A 19,808-nucleotide genomic window follows, 5' to 3' on the forward strand; every position below is an offset into this window, starting at 1 on the left:
GTTGTGTTTTCCTCTCCTCAGAGTATTTTCTATAATTTTTAATGGGCTTGACCCAACTAAATCCTCCCGGTAGCTCTAGTGGATGTACATATCGGCAACAGCAAGTGCAATCTTTACCACAAAAGGTACTTTGCCGTGTGACCTGGAAGGCACATCTGCATGTGGGAACCGAGCTATCCGGCAACGATGCCAACGACTGGAAAGTGTGAGCACTAAGAGAAGCTAAACTTGTCAAGAGATTAAAAAAATCCACCCAACAACAGCATCACATCGCCCGCTGGCTGCCCTGGAGCAGGGATTTCATCGCCTGCCCACTCGCGGAAGGACCACACCGCCCAGCCGAGACCTGTCCCGCCGCCGGGGACAGGGAGGGACCCTGGCCCCCTCCCCCTCTCTGCTGCCGCCCCAAGCCCTGCCTTTCTCCCGGGGTCTGGAGCCGCCCTGGAGTCCCGCCCCGCCGGCAGGCCGCTCATCACCGCGCTGTCCCGGCTGGCGCTGCCCACGCCGGCTGCCCGGGGCGGTGCCGTCGAGTTGCTCCCAGTTCCTGGAGACCTGTAAATACAGATCTGATTTAAATGTTTTGTGGGGTTTTTTTCACCTCTGCAGCCTTTACAAAGTAAGGACTACCTGTTGCATACTCATACGGCAGTGCCGGTGCTGCTCAGTCAGTAGGAATCGTTTACCGGGAGAAGGAGACCAGGGATGCCCGAGCGATCCCGCTCCTTCCCCGGACAACGTGGCCTGGCCCCGGCCCCGGCCCGGCACTGCCAGCATCAGCCGCGTGGTCTCGCCTTGGCCATCCGCCCCGTGGTGCCCGGTGCCCTCAAGCTCCAGCAGCCCCTGGGGCTTTTGCCTTTCGGCGTAATGCCTTGAGCCTGGCTGGGCGGAACGGGGGGCCTGGAGCGCTTTAGGTTGCTGCCCTCACAAACCCCCCGGGACTGTCCTCCCCAGAGCACGCTGCAGTCCCTGCCATTCAGACGTGGGTGATCTGAGCCTCCCAAGGACTTCAGGAGCTAAGCACACATTCACCGTCTTCGTCTGACAGATAAGGCAGCCACCGCGGCTTCTCCAAGGTCCCGCTGCGCCCGAGCGGAGGAATCGGAAACATCCCGACCAGAGCTGCTCTGCTCTCCCCATTAGGCTGTACTTCTTTCCCACACCTGAGCCTCTCCTCCCTTTCATTTACTCTCCAGGTGCTTTGCAAGTGTAAGGGCTGTAATTTTATATCCCCGTGCTCCAAAAGGACAGGTTCGTGCCTTTTGTAGTTTAGCCACAGCCAGGAACTTGCTGATGCCGTCGGATACGCAGCTCTGCCTCTCGGTGAACCTGTGTCTGCTCTGCCTTGAGCAGAGAGATAATGCAGTGGATGTTGTTTTGTTGCTGCCAGTCCCTGGAGAGAGCGTTTTCATGAAGTCTTAGCTCGGGGAAAAAATATAATAAACGGGCAACACTATGCAGTTCATGGTTGGGAAATTAAAATTTCTTCCCAGATGAGGCTCTCTGATAGGAAGCGGCGGGCAGAGGCGCCCCTATAATAAAGCGTGCGAGGAAAGTAGTTTGCCGGGCGGGAGGAGAGCAGCCTGGCTGGCTGACAGAGGGGGCGGATCCTGCGCACAGGCGGGCAGAGCCGCGCCGGAGCGGCCCCGGCAGCCGCGGGGCTATTTCAGGAGCCGGGCGGAGGCGGCGGCTGGAGCTGGAGCCAGGGCTGGGGCAGCGGGCAGCGATGGGGTTAGCGGCGCCGGTGGGCTGAGCGGGGGGCTTGCAAGTGGAGGCGGAGGTAGCCGGCAAAACACGCCTTTGCCTCGGAGGGAAGGGAAAAGGATCTGTGTTTTGGGCTGCATCACAACTTGAGCAGCATCAAGCTGAGCCGGGCGGAGAGGGGAGCGGGAGGGGAAGGAGAGGGAGGAGGAGACGGCTGCCACCGGGGGATTTGGGCTCGATTTATTGAAACAAATCAGTGCTCGGGAGAGAGCGACGAAGAGGAGGAGGAGAAGAAGGAGGAGGAGGAGGTGGTGGGGGGGCAGGAAGAGGGAGATCGAGAAAGAAAAGTGTGAGGGCTGTGGCTGGGAGAAGCAGAAGTGATGAGAGAGCGAGCGGGGAGGCTGGAGGAGGCTGCCCGTCCTGCCGCTGCGCCCCGCGGGGACCGCCGCTCCTGCCGCCGCCGGGCGCCCCCGCGGCCGCCGCTGCCGCCCCGCCGCCCCCGGCCCGCGACATGGAGGCGCTGAACGGCCCCGGACCAGGGCCCGGCGACGCGCTGCGGCCGCCGCCGCCGCCTTCTCCTGGCCACCACCACCCGCACGCCGAGAAGAAGCGGCCGCACCGCGCCCCGTCGCCCGCCAGACCCTTCCTCAAGGACCTGCACGCCCGCGCCGCCGCCAAGCCGCCGCCCGCGCCCCCCAAGTCCCCCGGCCTCCCCGCCCGGGCACCCCCGTCGCCGCACCCGGGCGCACACCCTCCGCCCGGGGGGCTGCTGGCAGCGCCGGGCCGCCTCTCCCGCCGCCCCGCCGCCCAGGGGGCAAGGCGGCCGCCGCCGGCACCGCCGTCGGCAGGGCGGGCGCCAAGGCCGTCCCCTGCGCCAAGCGGGCGGCCCGCGGTCCGGAGCCCGGCCCCGGCGGCCGGGGCGCGGGACGGCAGCCCGGCGGCGAGGCGGCCCCGCCGCCCGGCAAGGGCAGGAAGGCGAAGCGGGGCGCCGCGGCGGGCAGCGGCCATGCGGTGGCGGCGGCGCTGGCCCGCGTCGGCCACACGGACAGCAGCTCCGATCTCTCCGACTGCCCCTCCGAGCCGCTCTCCGACGAGCAGCGCCTGGCCCCGGCCGCCAGCAGCGACGCCGAGTCCGGCACAGGCTCCAGCGATCGCGAGCGGGAGCCGCCCGCAGCGCATCCCGCCGCTCATCCCGCCGCGCATCCCACCGCCGAGCCGCCCCGCGCCGGCCCCGGCCTCGGGCGCGGAGCTCCGCCGGCCCCCGGCTCCCGCGGGGATGTGCTGCCTGCGGCACCGGGCGGGGGGCGAACCCCGAGCCTCGGGGAGCCGCCGCCGGCGGCCCCGGAGGAGTTGCAGCGGGAGGTGGAGGAGCTGCGCTCGGAGAACGAGTACCTCAAGGTGAGCATCGCCCGCGGACCCGCCGTGGGGAAGGGAAGGGGGCGGTAGAGGCGCGGCCCCCCCTTTCTCGGGAATGCAGGGACCGCGCTGGGGGTGGCGGGTGGATTAACGCTTCCTGGAGTCACCTCCTGTGGGACCCCCCCGCACCCGCCGGGCCAAATGCCTAATTTCACCTGCAGGAGAAAGATAGTGGCAGGGAGAGCCAGCTGGGCTTCTCACCTCCCCCTCCCCCCCGTGCCCCCGAGAAGCGGGACCGCGGCACGGCTTAAGGGCAGATAAGGGATTTAAACGTATGATCTCGGCTTCCTGCATCCCTGCATAGCTCGATTTGTGGGGGCTGGATGAACGTCAGTCCGGTGCAACATGTACCGCGGCAATGTTACGTTTGGTTGACGTGGTGGCAGCTCAGCAAACCCCGACTCTTTCCAAAGCACCGCAAACACTCTACTGGTTAGCAGGACTTTGCTTTCCAGGAACTGTTTTCCTTAGTATGACCCTTTAAGAAAAGCCAAAGAAACCGGTTCCCTCACTTGATGTGAAAAGGATGGCAGCACTGTGCGCTTTGTTTATTGTGTTACTTTATCACTGGAAAGTGAACCCATTCGCCGTGAAGTGCTAATAGAATAACAAGAGCAGCAATAAAAAAGTGTCATTGCATCCTTGTACAGGTAGAAAAATACATCTGTATGCATCCATGCTTGGAGAAGCAGAAAAGTTCAATTCAGGCATGCTCTGAGCTGGGTTGACCTATGGGAACCTTTAGTGGGACTGTATTTATACTCTGATCTTTTGGCACAGCAAAGAAGCTACGTCCATAAAGATCTATAAATAAGATAAACTGAGATAATCTCGTAACCACAGCCACTGTACCATTTGACTGCCTCTGGTGAGAACAATCTTTGTTCCCTGATTTTGGAAACACCCTGTTGTCAAGCAAAATAACCGTGGAAAGCCACATGAGTTTTACTTGAAGGACTGGAGTTTGGTGTATAACCTTGGGATAGAAGGGTGGTAAAGATGCAGACTAGGCTTGTTAAGGGGTTTTGGCTAAGGGACAAGAAACGATGTTCAGCATAGCAAAAGGGTAACAGCAGGGGTGCTGCAAGGTTCTTTGCTGGGTCTGGTGCTGCTTAGTGAACTGGAAAAAGAAACGAGCAATGATACAGCAAAATCTTCAGATGACATTAAGTTTTTCTAGCCTAAGTCAAGCTCAGTAAAGACCAGACAGAACTTAATCATAAACTTAACTTCTGAGAAATGAGTGAAAAATGAAGACAGAGGATGGGAAATGAATCTTAATAGTCAAAATCTGAAACACTTGGAGGGAAGAAGGACTGGGTATGAATTTTTCTATTTAAGTGCATTGCATTAACTCATGAGCATCATGAAAAAAGGAGCAATGAAAATCTGCAGGCAAAAATTATGTTAGATTTCAGACGGAACTGAACAGAGAATAATGAAGAAAATCTGATAATGTTTTATAGATCTGTAGCTGTTACACAGGTCAGTGAGTGTACCTGAAATACTGTGGGCACTGCTGGTCATCTAGAAAAGGATAATAGAGAACTAGACCAATAAAAATTATTGGCTCATAGCAGAGCTTTTATAGCACTCACTGGATGAGAAACTCTGGAGTGTGGTAGGGAAATGTAATAGTCTATAAAAAGATGAGCAGCACAGAGAACCTTTATCTTAAGCTTCTGTTTTACTTGACAGCCCAGAAGCAAGAGGAGATGTAATGAAACTGGAATTGATAATAGGAATTTCTTTAGGAGTAGGTAACTGGCACTATTAGAAGTCATGGGGTCTAGGAACATCTCTTTGAATTACAGGATTTGCACAAGTGTAATACTTTAACCCATTACAAAATATGTGTTAAGCCCTCTTGTTTTATATTTAAAGTGATTTTTAACTACAGGAAACTGAAAAAATGAGTTTTTCTGAATTGTGTAGGACTGACCACTGTTAAAATGTCCCACCTGGGGGACTCTGTGATCATGGGACCTGGCTGACATTGGCAAGTCCTGGGTAAAGAACTTTATTCTGCATAATTTCAAATTTTTCACCCTGTGCAACAGTGTCTTCAGGTCTTTCACCTTGATGTCTTCATCTATAGCAATTGTGTCCCAACCTTTTTTTGATTTGGGCTATGACTTTTTCAGGCTAAAATTTTTTCTGAGATCAGTAGGATAATACAGACTACTTTCTTCCAGTGGACATATCCTAGTACCTGGAAAGCTGTGAACTCAGACTACTGCCTGTTCTGAGGGAAATACATACATTGTCTGCTCTCCTTGGCCCCTTGGGTGCAGGAGGTTTTAATAGTTTTGCTACTCTCAAAATGGTTGGAGAGGTACAAAAATTATCAGGAGAATTCTCAAACCTCATTTTCCTTTCCTAGGAAAACCTATAAAAAACTTCTGCAGATTAAAACCGCAGCACTGCCTGAGTTGTTTACTTGTGGGTTTGTTCTGCATGATTTTCACATTGACATGAGCTGCGTTTCTCCAGAGGGGACTAAGGGATAACAGGGATGCTGTCAATTGTAAATAGACAAATGATTAGATAAATCCCATAAGAAACTGTTAATTATCTGATCATGGCCATGTGCCAAATTTTGTAGTTTTCACTCCTCCTTATCCCTCCCTGCAGCTGGAGTGCAGCAGTAAGTGCACATAATAAAGTCTGTTTCAGGGAAATTTAATTTTTACATAATAAGGTCTTTACTGTAACTTTTATGTCTAATACAGGTTGTAGAATATATATATTTATATACATACATACATACATTCATGCATATATGCACACACACATAGACCTAGTGCTAAAGATTACTGGAGAATAAAGGGTTCCCAGAATGAAAAAAAAAACTGAAACAAACACAATTATTTGTTTTTATTTCTACTTACTAAGTGCTAGAAAGTCTCCCAGAATGCTCCATGGAAGCCTTTGCAGAGCAAACTCTTGTTGCTGCCAACTTCTCGGACTTCATATACCACAAGCCAGATTTCAACCTGATATCAAGTTTCCATCTTACGTATTTCCAGACTGTCATTATTCTAGATGATACTTTGTTTCCAGCAATTGCTAACTAGCTGCTAAAGCTAAGCTTGTAGGTGAAGTGGCCGAGGAGAAGTGTTTACATTGAGAAGTCTCTCTTCTACTACCTCTGTGAAGTTTCATCAGTGATTTATTTCAGTTTCAAGTATTTTTTGTGTAACATAATTTCTGCTACCTGTGGGGGAAGACTATAATGCTATAGCAACATTTAAGAGGTGTCACTTATCTATTGATGTTGAAGAAAGAAATTTTGTTGTGGTGCCTCACTCTGTAGAGCCAGGAGGTCATTGATAACTGCTAGTGTGGTAGGTAAAGTTTTAGTTGTTGCTAGTCAGTCCTGTTAGCAGCAAAATACTGCCCACACAAGTGACTGCTTTTCAAGATTACTTTGAAGTGTCCAGCATGTGGAGAAGTGTCATGCACTGTGCAAATCCTTGGGAAACTTGAAAAGAAGCTCTTTGTGGTATAGAGCCCTCTAAAGAGTGAATGATCTTGAGAAAGAGGGCCCAAATTTTAGCAATTAAACACGTTCTTGCTTTGTCTCAGCCAAACTTTAATTTAGGCTGTTGTAATTAAATAAACATGCCAGCAGAAACCGATGTTTTAGTCACAACACATGCCCTTTTTCTCTTTACATCCTTCATGGCTATAATGTGAAAGCAGCCTCCTACATGAGGTGTGACACTCCCTACAGCCCTTACAGTGAAACTGGTGCTTGCCGTGCTTTGCTTTACCTGGCCTTCTCTTTGTGCTTGTGTTGGAGTAAGTTCAGCATGCCAGAAATGCTGCTACAATGTGGACTAACACAAAAATACATTCTCAGCTATCTTGGATTGTTTAGATAACAGTCTTGTTTATCTTGTTTTGTCTTTCTTCTTTCTGTATTCATTTGTATCTGTGACATATTCCAGATATAAGTTGAATAAGGAACCACCCCAGCCCCCTTCTTCCCTTCTGATACACTCAACTACATTCATGTTTGTTTAAAATCACAATGTGTGTCTTATGAGAATACAGTGTATTTCTTGACTCCCGTTAACTCTTGGAGTGTAGGTTTGAGCTGAACTCACAAGTAGTAATTCCACCATTTCTTTTATTAACCTGCAGGAACTTGTGGATGTCAAAGGGTTTTGCAGAGCAAAAGTGATGGGACCAATTTTTTTGTGTTTAGTGACAATTTCCAGGGTTAGCAAAATAAAGCTTTTATCTCCCATCTCCACTTGACATGCTGCTTTTCCCACCTGGTGACTGGCAGTCCCAAAGAGAAGGTGATAATCCTGCCTGGGGCACAAAACCTGCATGGCTGGGCTGGGCCAGAGGGATGGTCAGCTGTCGGGAGGGAGATGTCACTTTGGGGAAGAATAGCGAGGCCATGTGCCTTGTTAGCCCCAGCTGTGTCCCTGTCAGCCCCTACCCTGCCTGGAGGAGTTTAGCTGTGTGATGCACCAGGCAATAGTTTGCCTTGGTGGCCCTCAATAGATGCTATCAATGTTGCACCCGCCAGATGAGTGCTCAAACAGCTTCATCAGCGCCAGCTGAGGAAGTGTGTTGAGACAATACCGTAGCTGATGCTTGAATGAAGCAGAAAAGCTGCCAGATGCTCCTCTCGCTCTCAGATCCCACAAACTTAAACCAGCCCTGCAGTCAACAGGTGCTCACGGTCCTACAATTTTTTTAGTTCTGATCTTATTTTGTGCACAAGCTTCAAACAACATCAGACTGGTGCATGACTTGTAAAGCAGCTTGATTTGAGAGCTGTATAATAACATCAGGGGCCCAGGGACTTCAGGTTCATTAACATATTTTGCAAGAGGCAAAAATTATGGTTGTTGCTTTCTTCCCAATCAAAGCTTTTTAGAGCATATTCATCCCTACTGCAGTTCTGCTGTAAAGTGATACGGGGGATGTGTTTATTCCTTAGCAGCAGCATCTCCTACATGCAGACAGTTTGAGATATTTAAAATACAAAAACAGAGATTACATAAAATCATAGTTCATGAATCTTGGATTCATCAAGGGCTTTCTAGAAGCTCTGGATTCACCAGTGCAACAGCAGCTACCCACATAATTTCCACTCTTCCTCCCTTCTTCACTCTCCATTTCATTAAATATATATTAAATAATTTTCTGTTTGGAAAATAGTAGTGACATGATCTGTACATATGACTTTTGGCTAAATTAATAAACCCATTCTTTATATAGACAACTGAATTTCATCCTTCATTTGCATTTTCTTGAATACTATACAGTTTATTGCTTTTGTGTATTTTCACCTTCCTAGTTTGCAGATATTTCTGAGTTACTATAAAACTTAGGGACACTGATGTGCTTTAATTCACTGGAGCCTAAAGACTTTGCTAATATGCATAACTATAAACACATAGTAATAAATCCAGTGTTCATGTATATTTTTATGCTATTTTTTGCATGTCTTTTCTCCCTAAAATAATTTGGGTTTTTTTCAACTACTTATTGGGTTCCACTGTTTAGGCTCTATTCAAGCTCTAAGAGCTTTTTCTATTTTAGCCAGTTATTGAGCTCAGTAAGGGTAGATCACCAGGCTGACCTAAATGCAACTGGTGCAAGTGCCCCTACCTCTGTCTTTACATGCAGTTTGGGGTCTTACTTTGGACTGTATTTAGTCTAGCTGCTTGAACCAAGCATCCCCATTGTGCATACATTTTACAGTTGTCCAGAGGACTCAAATAATGGAGCAAATTTGGTGCACCCTTGGAGTGTAGGTCTCTGTTTATTTCATTTTGGAAGGAATCTGTTTCTTGCATCCTCTGTGGGCAGAATGAGTGTGCAGTTGGTGGAGATGATTGGAAAATTTACTTTCAAACCTGGATCATAACCAGACTGGCCGGTAGACACAGCCCATTAGTTGTGCAAGTATTCCTGGTCATTTCAGTGGGAATGACTCAGATGACAATGGGTTACTTAGTGTAATAGTTGCATGGCCTGACTCTTTTTCTTTCTCTCTCTCTTTTTTTTTTCTCCAAGAATCATAAACAAGGCATATTCCTGTAATTTATCCTTAATTATACTTCACTACAAATTAAATCAATAATAAAGTAGCGTGTCATCAGTAAAGGTATTAATGAGATAATGGCTTCTCTTCTGACAGGCAAGTCTTCAATTTGCACGGTACAGATGAGAAATGACCCATCAGTATGTATTTGGGCTACACAGTGATGGAAACTGCACACAGGCTTTCCTCTTTCAGCCAGTTCACCTTTGTAGGTGACCCTAGGCTTGGTAGACTGACAAGGAAATAGGGAATCCTAATTTTGTTGCTTTTGCAATGAAGTCTGGAGGTATCCTGCAAAAATCAGCTACTTAAGTATGACCCTGTGTTCAGGGCTATGAATCTCAGGTGGGTGATTCCTATCATGCTCCTAATAGCTGGCAATTAGGAAGTCATTTGGGCCAAGCACATGAAATCATAACCAGTTACACTCAGGAGCTGGTGCAAGTTGGATTTCTATTGCAAATTTGTGAAGAGCTGCCAGTTAGAAAATTATATTCTTTCCCAAACTTCCCTTTTTTCTGGTGACCGCGGTGACATAAGGAAAGAAAAGCAGTTTAGATTTTTTTCTAAACAAAATTCTTTCTTCTGGGACTCTCTGCCTGGTGCTGTTCTTACTGAAAGTAATCGCATAATTACCACTAAATTAAAAGGGATGAAGAGGAGGCTCTCAGCCCCTACAGGAATGTACAGCAGGGTGAAGCTTCTGGTGCCAGCACTTAACATCCCAATTTCAATTGCCACTTTAGGGTGCTGGAGCAGGTCCTCCCTGTTTAGGAAGGGAGCAGGCTCTCCATTTTTAGATGAACAAAGAGGCATGGCCGCTTTCTTACGTGTTTGTTGTAATTACTTTTAAGTGCCTATTCCAATCTCTTTCTTCAGTTTTACAATATTAAAATCCACAATATGAAGCTCAATACTTCCTGAGAGAGAGCTTTAATTCTTTCTCACAATAATAATAGTAGTAAGAACAATACATTTTAATGAAGTCAAGTATTTGGGTTATCTGGTATTTCCATCTGCCTTGCAGATAGAGCATCCTTTTTCTGCAAACTACTACGTTTGGTGTTTTTAAGGTTTTGGCTTTGCTGCATTTACCTTTAATTGCACAAATGATTGACATGTTTTCCTTCAAAGTAGCAGATTTGCCAGTTTAGTAACTAGGACCATCATAGCTTCAGTTATAATTTTCCCCTCCACGGGTCTTTAATCTAGCTTCCTTCATTTTCTGTGCATGGATCACTTTAGAAGAGAATGCTTAAGCTGTTCTGGCTTTCTAGGTCCAATCGTAACAGTTGTAACTTAAGAGATGGTAACATAAGGTTTCAGTGTCTAAGGCAGAATCACAAGTATTTTCCAAGGAGAATAACCTGTTTCGGTCCCTTTTCATTGGTTTTGTGGCCTGTATTGAAAGAAAGATTATGTCTTCATTTTAACTAAAAATTAAACTGTGTAAAAGGTTATCCCAGTAGCCATAATTGTGTGCTGACTGACATACAAAATCTGAACCAGATTTTCCAGTGGTGATATGTTCCTGTATATATATATTTTAAGACATAAAAATAGGACTTCATGCTACTACTCAAAAAGATTTAATCTGTCTGATTTAATCTGCATGTTTTTCTCTCTGGGCCGGACAGACTATGTATGTTCAAGCCCCAAGCACTGCAGTAATACAGCAGAAAATGGGCTGACGGTGCATGCAGCCTGTTCAGTGAGGTTTCTGCTCCTTGTTCAGTCAAAACTGTTTGTGCCCTTGTGTTTGTGTGTATGTTGCCTTGTTTTAAAGCTCCTCCAAAGGATGCTGTATCTCTAAACAGAAGGAGCTGAGACACAGTCTGAGTTCTATGTGAAAGGTTTCAGAGCAGAAAGAAAATTAAGTGTGGAAAAGAAACTCAATTCAGTCAAAAAATATGACAGGAGAACTGTGTGAGGTTTCAAAGTACAGTTCCTTCACTGTATCATAAATATTAGTTTATCTGCAAAATTACACTAGAGAAAAGCAAACTGATATTTATAACCAAAACCAGAGGCAATCATAGGAAAAAAAAAAGAAATCACTGACTTATCAGAGCTGTGCTGATAAGGGAGATTGAGAAAACTTTGGTTTTCCAGGAGGTTAAAGACAGTCTTGTCTTCTGAAACATAGCTCATGCCAACGCTCACAACTCTCTGGGGAACTTCTTTGGTGGGAGGAAAGACACTGGATTCAAGTCTCCAACAGACACAGTGACTTTTAAGGCTGGGAGAACTCCCATGCCTACAGAGGGAATTTGGGAATATTCAGTTTCAGTGGGATGATTGTTTCAGGGATTGGGTTGTCTAAAATTATGTGAGTTTCACTTTCCAAATTAGGTTGCAATACATGCTTTGAAATCAAATCTTGTTTATTATATGTCTCTAAAAACCAACCAGATTTACTAATTACAAAACCCAATAAAGATAAGAAGGAAGTTTGAGATAAGCAATAACATTATAATTGCAGACCACTTTATACATGAAAGCCATCGCTTAGTTCTTAAACATAAGCATTAGATTATAAACCAGATCCCATTAATTTGGTGATGGCAGTTGTTTTTCTTTATTATGCATTTGTGTTCCAAAATTTTAATTTACAACCAAATTACTAATCTAACATTAGCATTCTGAAGATGATATTAAAAAGTTAATTGAACCTAAATCTAGTGGAGGTAAATTCAACACCTGAGTCTGCAGACAGCCCTAAGAAACAACTCTGATCCTGTTCATCCCAGAGGGCTGTACTTCTGGTAAGAGTACCTTAGCCACAATACCTACTTTGTAAACTGGCAATGCAAAAGTGTTTCTTAGGTTCAAAAGCCACTGCTGCTCTCTAATCAGTTTCTAAAACTTCGACATTTTCTTCTGCGTCTCTATCTTCACTGGGTAAACTTTTACTTAAACCCTTGAAAGTGTCTATATATGTGAAGGGTAGTGATAAGTGTGTTCGTAGAAAAGAAAAGCAGGTCTTGTCCCCAGTTCACCCAAGTATGCATAGCTACATATTTCTTTTTAAAAATATACATCATTTATCAAAACTTCATCGGTGTGTTCTCTGTAAACTGGCCAGAGTATTTGGACAGTAGTGTGTCCTGAGGAGGAGTAGATAGGGCCTGGACCTGAAACTGTTTTGAAAGAATCCTGCTGGGTTGGATCTGCAGAGCTCATTTGCTTCCTCACCGTCTGCTGTTTGTGCTTAATTAATGTATTTGAAACTTCTGAGGATGTCATTGCTGCAAGGGTAACCTTGGTGACTGTGCTTGCACTGTTCCTTCTCAGACAGTGTATGGTGTGAGCATGATCCAGAACCCTTCAGCTTATTCATCCACACAAACATCCTGCTCCTTCACCTGTCCCAGAAAGACTGTGGGGACAGGATGCAGAAATCTGACTATATTGAGAATGTACGGTGGTATAGTGGGCTTGTGAGAAAACATCTCTGTCCTCTCAGAGCATCTAGGGAGAATTGTGTAGAGTCCCAGGTGGGCTGTACTGGTGGAGCAAAGCCTCACTGGTGAGCTCAGAGTTGTAATTTTGGAAATAACAGTCCTTATGCATACTCAAAATTTGGCTTATGCTGTCTCCAGTTACTGAAATTAAACCATAGCTGTATAAATACTGGAGTTTTTATACATGCATGGGATTTTGGTAAGAATAATGGTGTAATTCTAGCACAGCTATGCTAACAAGGCTAAAGAAGTTTTATCTTCCTTTGGTCAGGACTGCTCAGAGACAAGATCTGCCCCGCATTTGTTACCAAAGCTCCAGTGAAGCAAGATTAATGCATCAATCTGGTTAGGGCATGGGAAGGGGGAATGGCTGAGAGAACTGTCAGGAGAGTGTAGCAGACTTGTTCATGTGGAGTTTGGTCAGGGATGGTTCAGCCAGGGGCAAGGAGGCTTTATCAAAGGTACTAACTTCATAGCAGTGCCCTCTCCACCTGAGACAAGTGTGAAATATTCTCTTGCCACCTCTGGTATTTCAAGTGTGAAATGCTCTCCAGCCAGCCTTGGTATTTCAAGTGTCATTTACATATCTGAAGTGAGGTGACAGTGCAGCTAACCCCAGTGCAAGTTCTCCTGGAATTTTATTTTAACTATTCTTTCCACAGAAAGTTTGGTCTTTATACCAAATGCCATTTTAAAGAAATCAATATAAATACAAGTCATCAAATACAAAAATTAATAGTTAATTTCAAATATTCTCGTCCTGGCTCTTTTTCTTGATTTTTCCCTCCAACTTTGTTCAAGGATTGTAGAGTCACATTTTTTTTCTCATGCAGTAGTTTAATATCTTGTACCCATGTGCTTGGAAGACTTTTATAACAGTTCTAGCTCTGGAGCTTCAGTCACGCACAGATTAAACAAATGGGAATGATGGAGCTTATCCTGTTCAGCCACAAATCTTTAAATCTGACTTTAGTGTGCATGTGCCACTCATGGTATAATGTGGAATTGGGGCAGTTCATGATGCTCAGGAAAGAGTGACCAGGTTATTCCCATGGGCACAGGTTTTGTTTTGTCCCTGTGGTCCTGTTATTGAAATATGTGTGCACAGCAGCAAAACCCCAGTTTCTCCTGCACACAACCTATGTGTCATGAAGCCTGTGCATAGTGCTAGGCTCTGGTGGGACAGCATTTTTATATGGAGCAATTCAGTACTTGGTATAAAGATTTATTATATTTTTCAAGGGACTATTTCATTTTTGGGAAATGCTGGTTGTTGAAAAAGCAAATCTCACAGAGAGGCTGAGGTACTTGGTTAAGTAGGTTTACTGTAGTCTCAATAAAGCAAGGAAACAGTTCAAATTGTACTATACATAATACTATAAAAGTATTATACACTTCTAAGTGGAGATGGTAAAATGAAGGTGTTACATGTATCAGGAGACAGATAAGCATCTGATCTGCTTTTTATTACAATTAAAGCAATTGTAAGAGATATGACAAGTATTCATTGATTTAGTTCAGCACAATTAGTCAGTGTTGGGTTAAAACTTCTGTTCCTGTGACTTCTGGAGCTGCACGTTGCAATCTGTATCACTCCATTAATACGGTATCCTAGCGAGCATGTTTCCTATTTTGCTCCCATGGGTGAGATTTAGAGGTATGATGGAGCACTGTTTTGAATTCTCACAGGATGAGCTGGATGAACTTCGGGCTGAAATGGAAGAAATGCGTGACAGCTATTTAGAAGAAGATGTTTACCAGCTGCAGGAGCTCCGGCGAGAGCTAGACCGGGCAAACAAGAATTGCCGCATTCTGCAATATCGTCTCAGGAAAGCAGAACAGAAAAGCCTGAAAGTTGCACAAACAGGCCATGTGGATGGAGAGCTCATTAGGAGCCTGGAACAAGATTTAAAGGTGGGTTGAGCGATTCATATTCATGGCAAAAGAGAGCAGACTGTGATGTGGCTCTTTGCAATGGAAGTAAGGGTGGCACATGAAACAAGCAGTAGTTCTCCAAATGTCAGGACCAATTTCCTTCTGCTGTGGTGGAGAGCAAATATTAAGCTTATCATCATAAAAAGATGTGTCACTGAGTAAAAAAACATGTGTTTAGATTCAAAATGAAAGAAATACAGTCAAGTTACATTTGAGCCTTTGAAAAATTTAAAGGATCTTGTTTTACTGAAAACCTTAGCTTTGCAATACTGCATAAACAAAACTTGATACTTTTTTCCAACTCATGCCATTTCCTTCCTTTTCGCTTCTTGTTTATGCCAAATAACTTGAAAAAAAACCCCTAGTCAAAGTTGCATTTCTTAGTGTCTTATGAGTTACTTGTAACAGTAACAGACTTATAATAGTAAGGCAGACAGAGAATCAAAATGCTCTTTCTATAAAAGCACAAGTCCATGTGAAAATTGTATTCATCCTGAAACAGCTTTTATATTTTTCAGAAATGTTTCCCTCTAAACCAAGTTAGGCTTTGTATAGTCATCATATTTGTCTAGCTTTACTCATCTTTCTTAATATTATCTTGTAGCTGGTTTTAAAATACATTCTGTAGAGAGGGACTGCTTGCCACTAGAATTATTAAGCATTTTGTACTTAAAAATGCAAAACATTAACTCTTCTGAAACTGGAATGAGTTGTTGTCAGCAGTGGTAATGCGAGTAACACATCAAGTCACCAAACCTTTTAAAATATCAGACCTACGTTTGTCTTTTATGATAAAAAACAAATTATAACCTTATAACAATAGAAATTATACACTACTTAGTAAAAATCTTGCACACGTATTTGAGTGATAGATATATTGGGTGGTTTTAAATAGTTTGCTTTTGTTTTGCTGACTTCTTGTAGTTCCATAATTCATCATTTTGCATGATGTATCTCCTTTCCAAATGTTTTTGGAGTATATATCTATCCTTGTTAGGCTGGACTCAGAAAACCTAAGCTAGCCTATATTTCTATGCTTTCCTATCGCTCTTGCCTAGTTGTGATTGCTGCTAGAGCGGCAAATTTGGGTGGATGACACTGTTGCATGGATGTTGCTTTGATCGATGACCTGTCAGCTTTACAGCACAATTCCTATCTTTTGCTTTATCTACGTGATATGCTGGGATTTTGATGGGCAGGTTTGGTATCTGCTTGTTTTCTCCCACTGTTCATGACATTGCCTTAGCATAATGTGAAGATGGGTAATCAAATATATTTTCATTCTGGATTTCTTTATTAGAAATGAATATTCATTTTGGAACTTGGAAGACTCAGAGGCTTTCATCAGCAGTGTCATAATTGAATTAGAAGTCTCTTGGCTTTCTAGAGCTGTAATATGCTTTTGCTGTAAGAGACATACTGCAGCTGTTGCTCCCCATGGATGATCTTCATGCATTTGTGCTCTTCTGACCAGGTAGCCAAAGATGTTTCTGTCAGACTGCACCACGAGCTGGAGAGTGTGGAGGAGAAACGTGTGAAAGCAGAAGATGAAAATGAAGTCCTTCGGCAGCAAATCATCGAGGTGGAAGTATCCAAGCAGACGCTGCAAAATGAGCTGGACAAGTTAAAAGAGGTAAACAATTGTCAGGAAAGCCATGCGGAGCAGTGTTGGTGGGTTAGATGGGAAGTTTGATGCACAGGTAACTTAGAGTAAGTCTGACATGAAATGCTTTTCAATATTGCTTGTACAATTGCCCAAAAGGTCTCCTTTATTACGTGTCCCAAATGCAGTGGTAGCTTAGAAGCAAAAGAGATGTGGATGAGGGATGCTCCGGCTTTTGTCTGTGCATTCTCGCAGGACTTCTGTCCCATTTTACACTGTCTGCTTAAACCTCTCTTCCCACTAGAACAAAACTCTTCTATTTGACTCCAGCTAGCACTGGCTCTCCTTTGAACAGACTGGGACTTCCACCTACTTGAAAGTCAAATGAGGTGTGCATGACTTGTCTCTGAGAGGATGGTTCAGATAGGCAAGCCGCCGTTTCGGCTGGTACTCTTCAGTGGTGACAGTGGGAGCCACCAGCATGAGCTAGACAGCAGGAGTGTGGTCTGTTATGTATAAATAAAATTGCACTTCAGGCACAGAAGTGCTGCCTCTTGAGAAAAGGGATCATTTCAACTGGAGCTGACACGTAGTCATACTGGGGGAAGTGATGATCCTTGGAAGCAAGTGATCTGAGGAGCAGGGGACAGTAAAGGAAAGCCAAATACTAAGCATGGCTCTTTGCTGGAGCCTACATCCCCATCTGTAGCAGTATTTCTGTTCTCTTAACAGTACAGCAGATTGGCATCTCACAGCCTCTGCTCTCTTTTAAACCAGATTGAGATAGAGCATTTAAACATAATGAGGTAAGGCATTTATCCTCTGAGCCCTGGTCAGATTTAGAGAGCTGGTGCAATTATGTGTTATTTTAATCTTTCAAACATTGCTTGCTAGTCAACTGGCACAAAGCCTGGCTCAGTTTTATAAGGACAACCCCTATTTAATTTCTCTTGCATTTGAGTTATCAGTAGTCCAGCGCAAGAGTTTTGGAGCATTTTGTGCCTGACAGAACAGATCATCAGCTGGTGTCAATATCAGTGTTGCTTAGATTACTTATGAACTTGATACAAAAGATAAAGTCTGCATGATGTTTTAGCTATTCTTCTTTCTCAATGTTATTTGTGAACACTGTGCTTAATGGACACAATACCATGTTACAGGGTCTGCAGTCTATATTCCGTACAAAGATACCATCTCATTCACTTTCCTGAACATATTGCTTGTTGTTGATTAACATGCAGGTCCACTAGGTACTGCTTGGTCATCTTTGGGATTAAGCAGTTTGAGAAATTAAACTGTGGGTGAGCAGTGGGGAAAAAGAAATGGTTCAGCAGTGCTGAAGTCTCAAGGTAGCTCTAACCAGTTCAAATTTACCTTGCTGCTTAGATTGCTGCAGTCTAACCGTGCTGGGAAGCTCCATTGACTCTGCTGTTTCTCTGCTGCATTGCAAGGCAAAGTGAATGCACCCTTACTTTGGAAGCAGGCTTTGCACCCTAAGAGGCAACACCTGGAGGGGAACTAGGGAAAGGGAAAGATAGCAGGTAGAATGATGGGATGCATTCTGCTGATCTGGAGATACAGCAGGGCATAAGATGTATCATAAGATGTAGTAGTAGTAGTAGTAGAGATAGTCTGGTTTCTCATGCCATGAGTTGTGGTTTCTCCGGCAGTCAGAATTTCACAAGGTCACAGTAGGTGAGAAGATGGAGGTTTGAGTCCTTGGCAGGTCACACCAGGACAGATGAGCCAAAAGCTGGAGAAACACATCAATGTGAGTGTCAGATAAGTCTGTGTTTGCAATGTTGTCGACATTGCTAAAAAAAAAAATGAAATTAGTCTTAACTCAAGATGCGCTCAAACAACCACCAGAAGCAATGCCTCCTTAGGAACATTTAAAATGTACAAAGCTCTAAAGGAATGCACTGTAGACATGCCAATGGGAAAGCTAGTGCTCTGTATATCAGGAGAAAAGTGACCCAGAGGCCACGTAGCTTCTCCCCAATCCACCCTGACTATACATCTTGTCTATCTAAAGGCTGACAGTTAGAAGGAGCATTTTTCCTAACCAGTCCTAGAGCATTGCCTGAGGCCCAGTTAGACAGTATTTGCTCTCTGATATAGCTCACTGCAAACATATGCTCATTTTCTGTAATAACCTTGACTGTTCTCAGCCCTTTTCCTTTATCATCCTCCGATCAACAAAAAGGTTTTCTCACATCCATGTTCATGTTTATTACTTAATTCAGTGCTAGTTTCTGCTTTGGCTTGCTGTACAATTCCCTGGGGTCCAGTTTCTCACTGCAGTAGATGGCATATATGTTAATTACCTTCAACGTGTTTTGCATGCTGAAATGTCTTTAGTAATTGTACACATCTCTGAAAGCCACTCTTTCTTTAAAACCACCATTAGTTTTTATCATAGTCTCTTGAAGAATTCCTAACATTTATCATATTTGGTGCTGTTGCATATTTTTTGCCTCCTACTGACCATGTAATTTCAAGTTGTTTTAATAAATAGGTATGAGATAGACTTTCCTCTTTTGCCACTAAATAATATTTGTCAGTGGGTCTTACCTTTGCAAACAATCCTTCACCGTCTTCCCTCCCCTCCCCTCCCTTCTCCTCCTGCTAAAGCACTTCCTTCCTCAGTCCCAGATGCTTCTGGATTCCCATTTTATGACATACTTGCAGAAACTTATCAAAATCTATCAAAACCACATCTAGACTCCTGTTTTGTTCTGGTATCTGCAAATACTCCCCATCATCAAAATATTCTGATTTTCACTGAATATTAGAGTAAGGAGATGTCACATACTCAGTGAGTCACAGGTTTTTTTAGGATAATGCCACCTCTTTCCCTTTTTTTTTTTTTTTTTTTTTTTAATAAGAGTGCTCTATCCCTTCAGCCTTTTGCTGCATTTCCTGTGTTTTGAGCTAAGGTATGAATTGCTAAGGATGTGTAATGAATGCTTGTGGATTTTATCCAATTCTGATGTCTTCCAGTTAGACATCATTCTTCTCTGAATGACTTCTCAGTATCCTGGCATTCACTTTGCTTACTCATGCCACTCTACTTCCTTTTTTTTCAGTCGTGTTAGCCAAAAGATAATATGGTGCTTTCTTTTCCCATAATACTTCATATGTTTTATTTTCAGATATTATTTTTTTATCACGGTGTAGGTTCATCATTTGCTACTCTTGCCTGAAGTACTTCCACTGATTCTTTTGAAGCTGCTTCTTTCACTGGGTAATGATGTTTCCTCACTGAATATTTTTTAACTTTACTGACTGTACTAGGTTCTTCTGTTTCAGTCTAACTGTTGTAGCACTGTGGTTCATTGAATTTTTTCCATGATTACATTCACCCACTTTTTCAGTTTCCCTTTTTCATATCTTCCCTTTCTTTTTCTTTTTTTTTTTTCTGTGAACTTTTCAACAGTTTTTGGGCTGCCATCTGATACTTTTTTGTGGCATCCTTCCTCAGAGCTTCAGAGTTTTCCTACTGCTGTGAACAGTTCTTTGTAGCATATCCTGGAATGTCTCTGAGAACTGTCCCTTCTAGGAATTTGCTAGGATATTCTGTGACTTACGAAAGCTGCTTCCTCCTTACAACTTT

General features: G+C 44.3%; 1 protein-coding gene across 8 annotated transcripts in view; it reads left to right on the plus strand.

Moving 5' to 3' along the window:
• The first annotated feature begins 2,649 nt into the window (after positions 1-2,649).
• The window catches only part of MTCL1 (microtubule crosslinking factor 1), a 104,434-nt gene continuing 87,275 nt past the window's right edge, over positions 2,650-19,808 (plus strand). For 3 of the 8 annotated variants that reach the window (XM_050324337.1, XM_050324300.1, XM_050324319.1), the window contains exons 1-3: positions 2,655-3,099; positions 14,344-14,568; positions 16,064-16,222. In XM_050324337.1, the coding sequence (XP_050180294.1) occupies positions 14,371-14,568; positions 16,064-16,222 (357 nt within the window). In that variant the 5' untranslated portion in view covers positions 2,655-3,099; positions 14,344-14,370. Of the gene's footprint in view, positions 3,100-14,343; positions 14,569-16,063; positions 16,223-19,808 lie in introns of all 8 variants that reach the window. The other 5 variants (XM_050324346.1, XM_050324290.1, XM_050324310.1 and 2 more) reach the window with 5 other exon arrangements.

This window comes from Myiozetetes cayanensis, unplaced genomic scaffold, assembly GCF_022539395.1.
Source record: "Myiozetetes cayanensis isolate MyiCay16 unplaced genomic scaffold, myiCay2020 scf1, whole genome shotgun sequence".
NCBI lineage: Eukaryota > Metazoa > Chordata > Aves > Passeriformes > Tyrannidae > Myiozetetes > Myiozetetes cayanensis.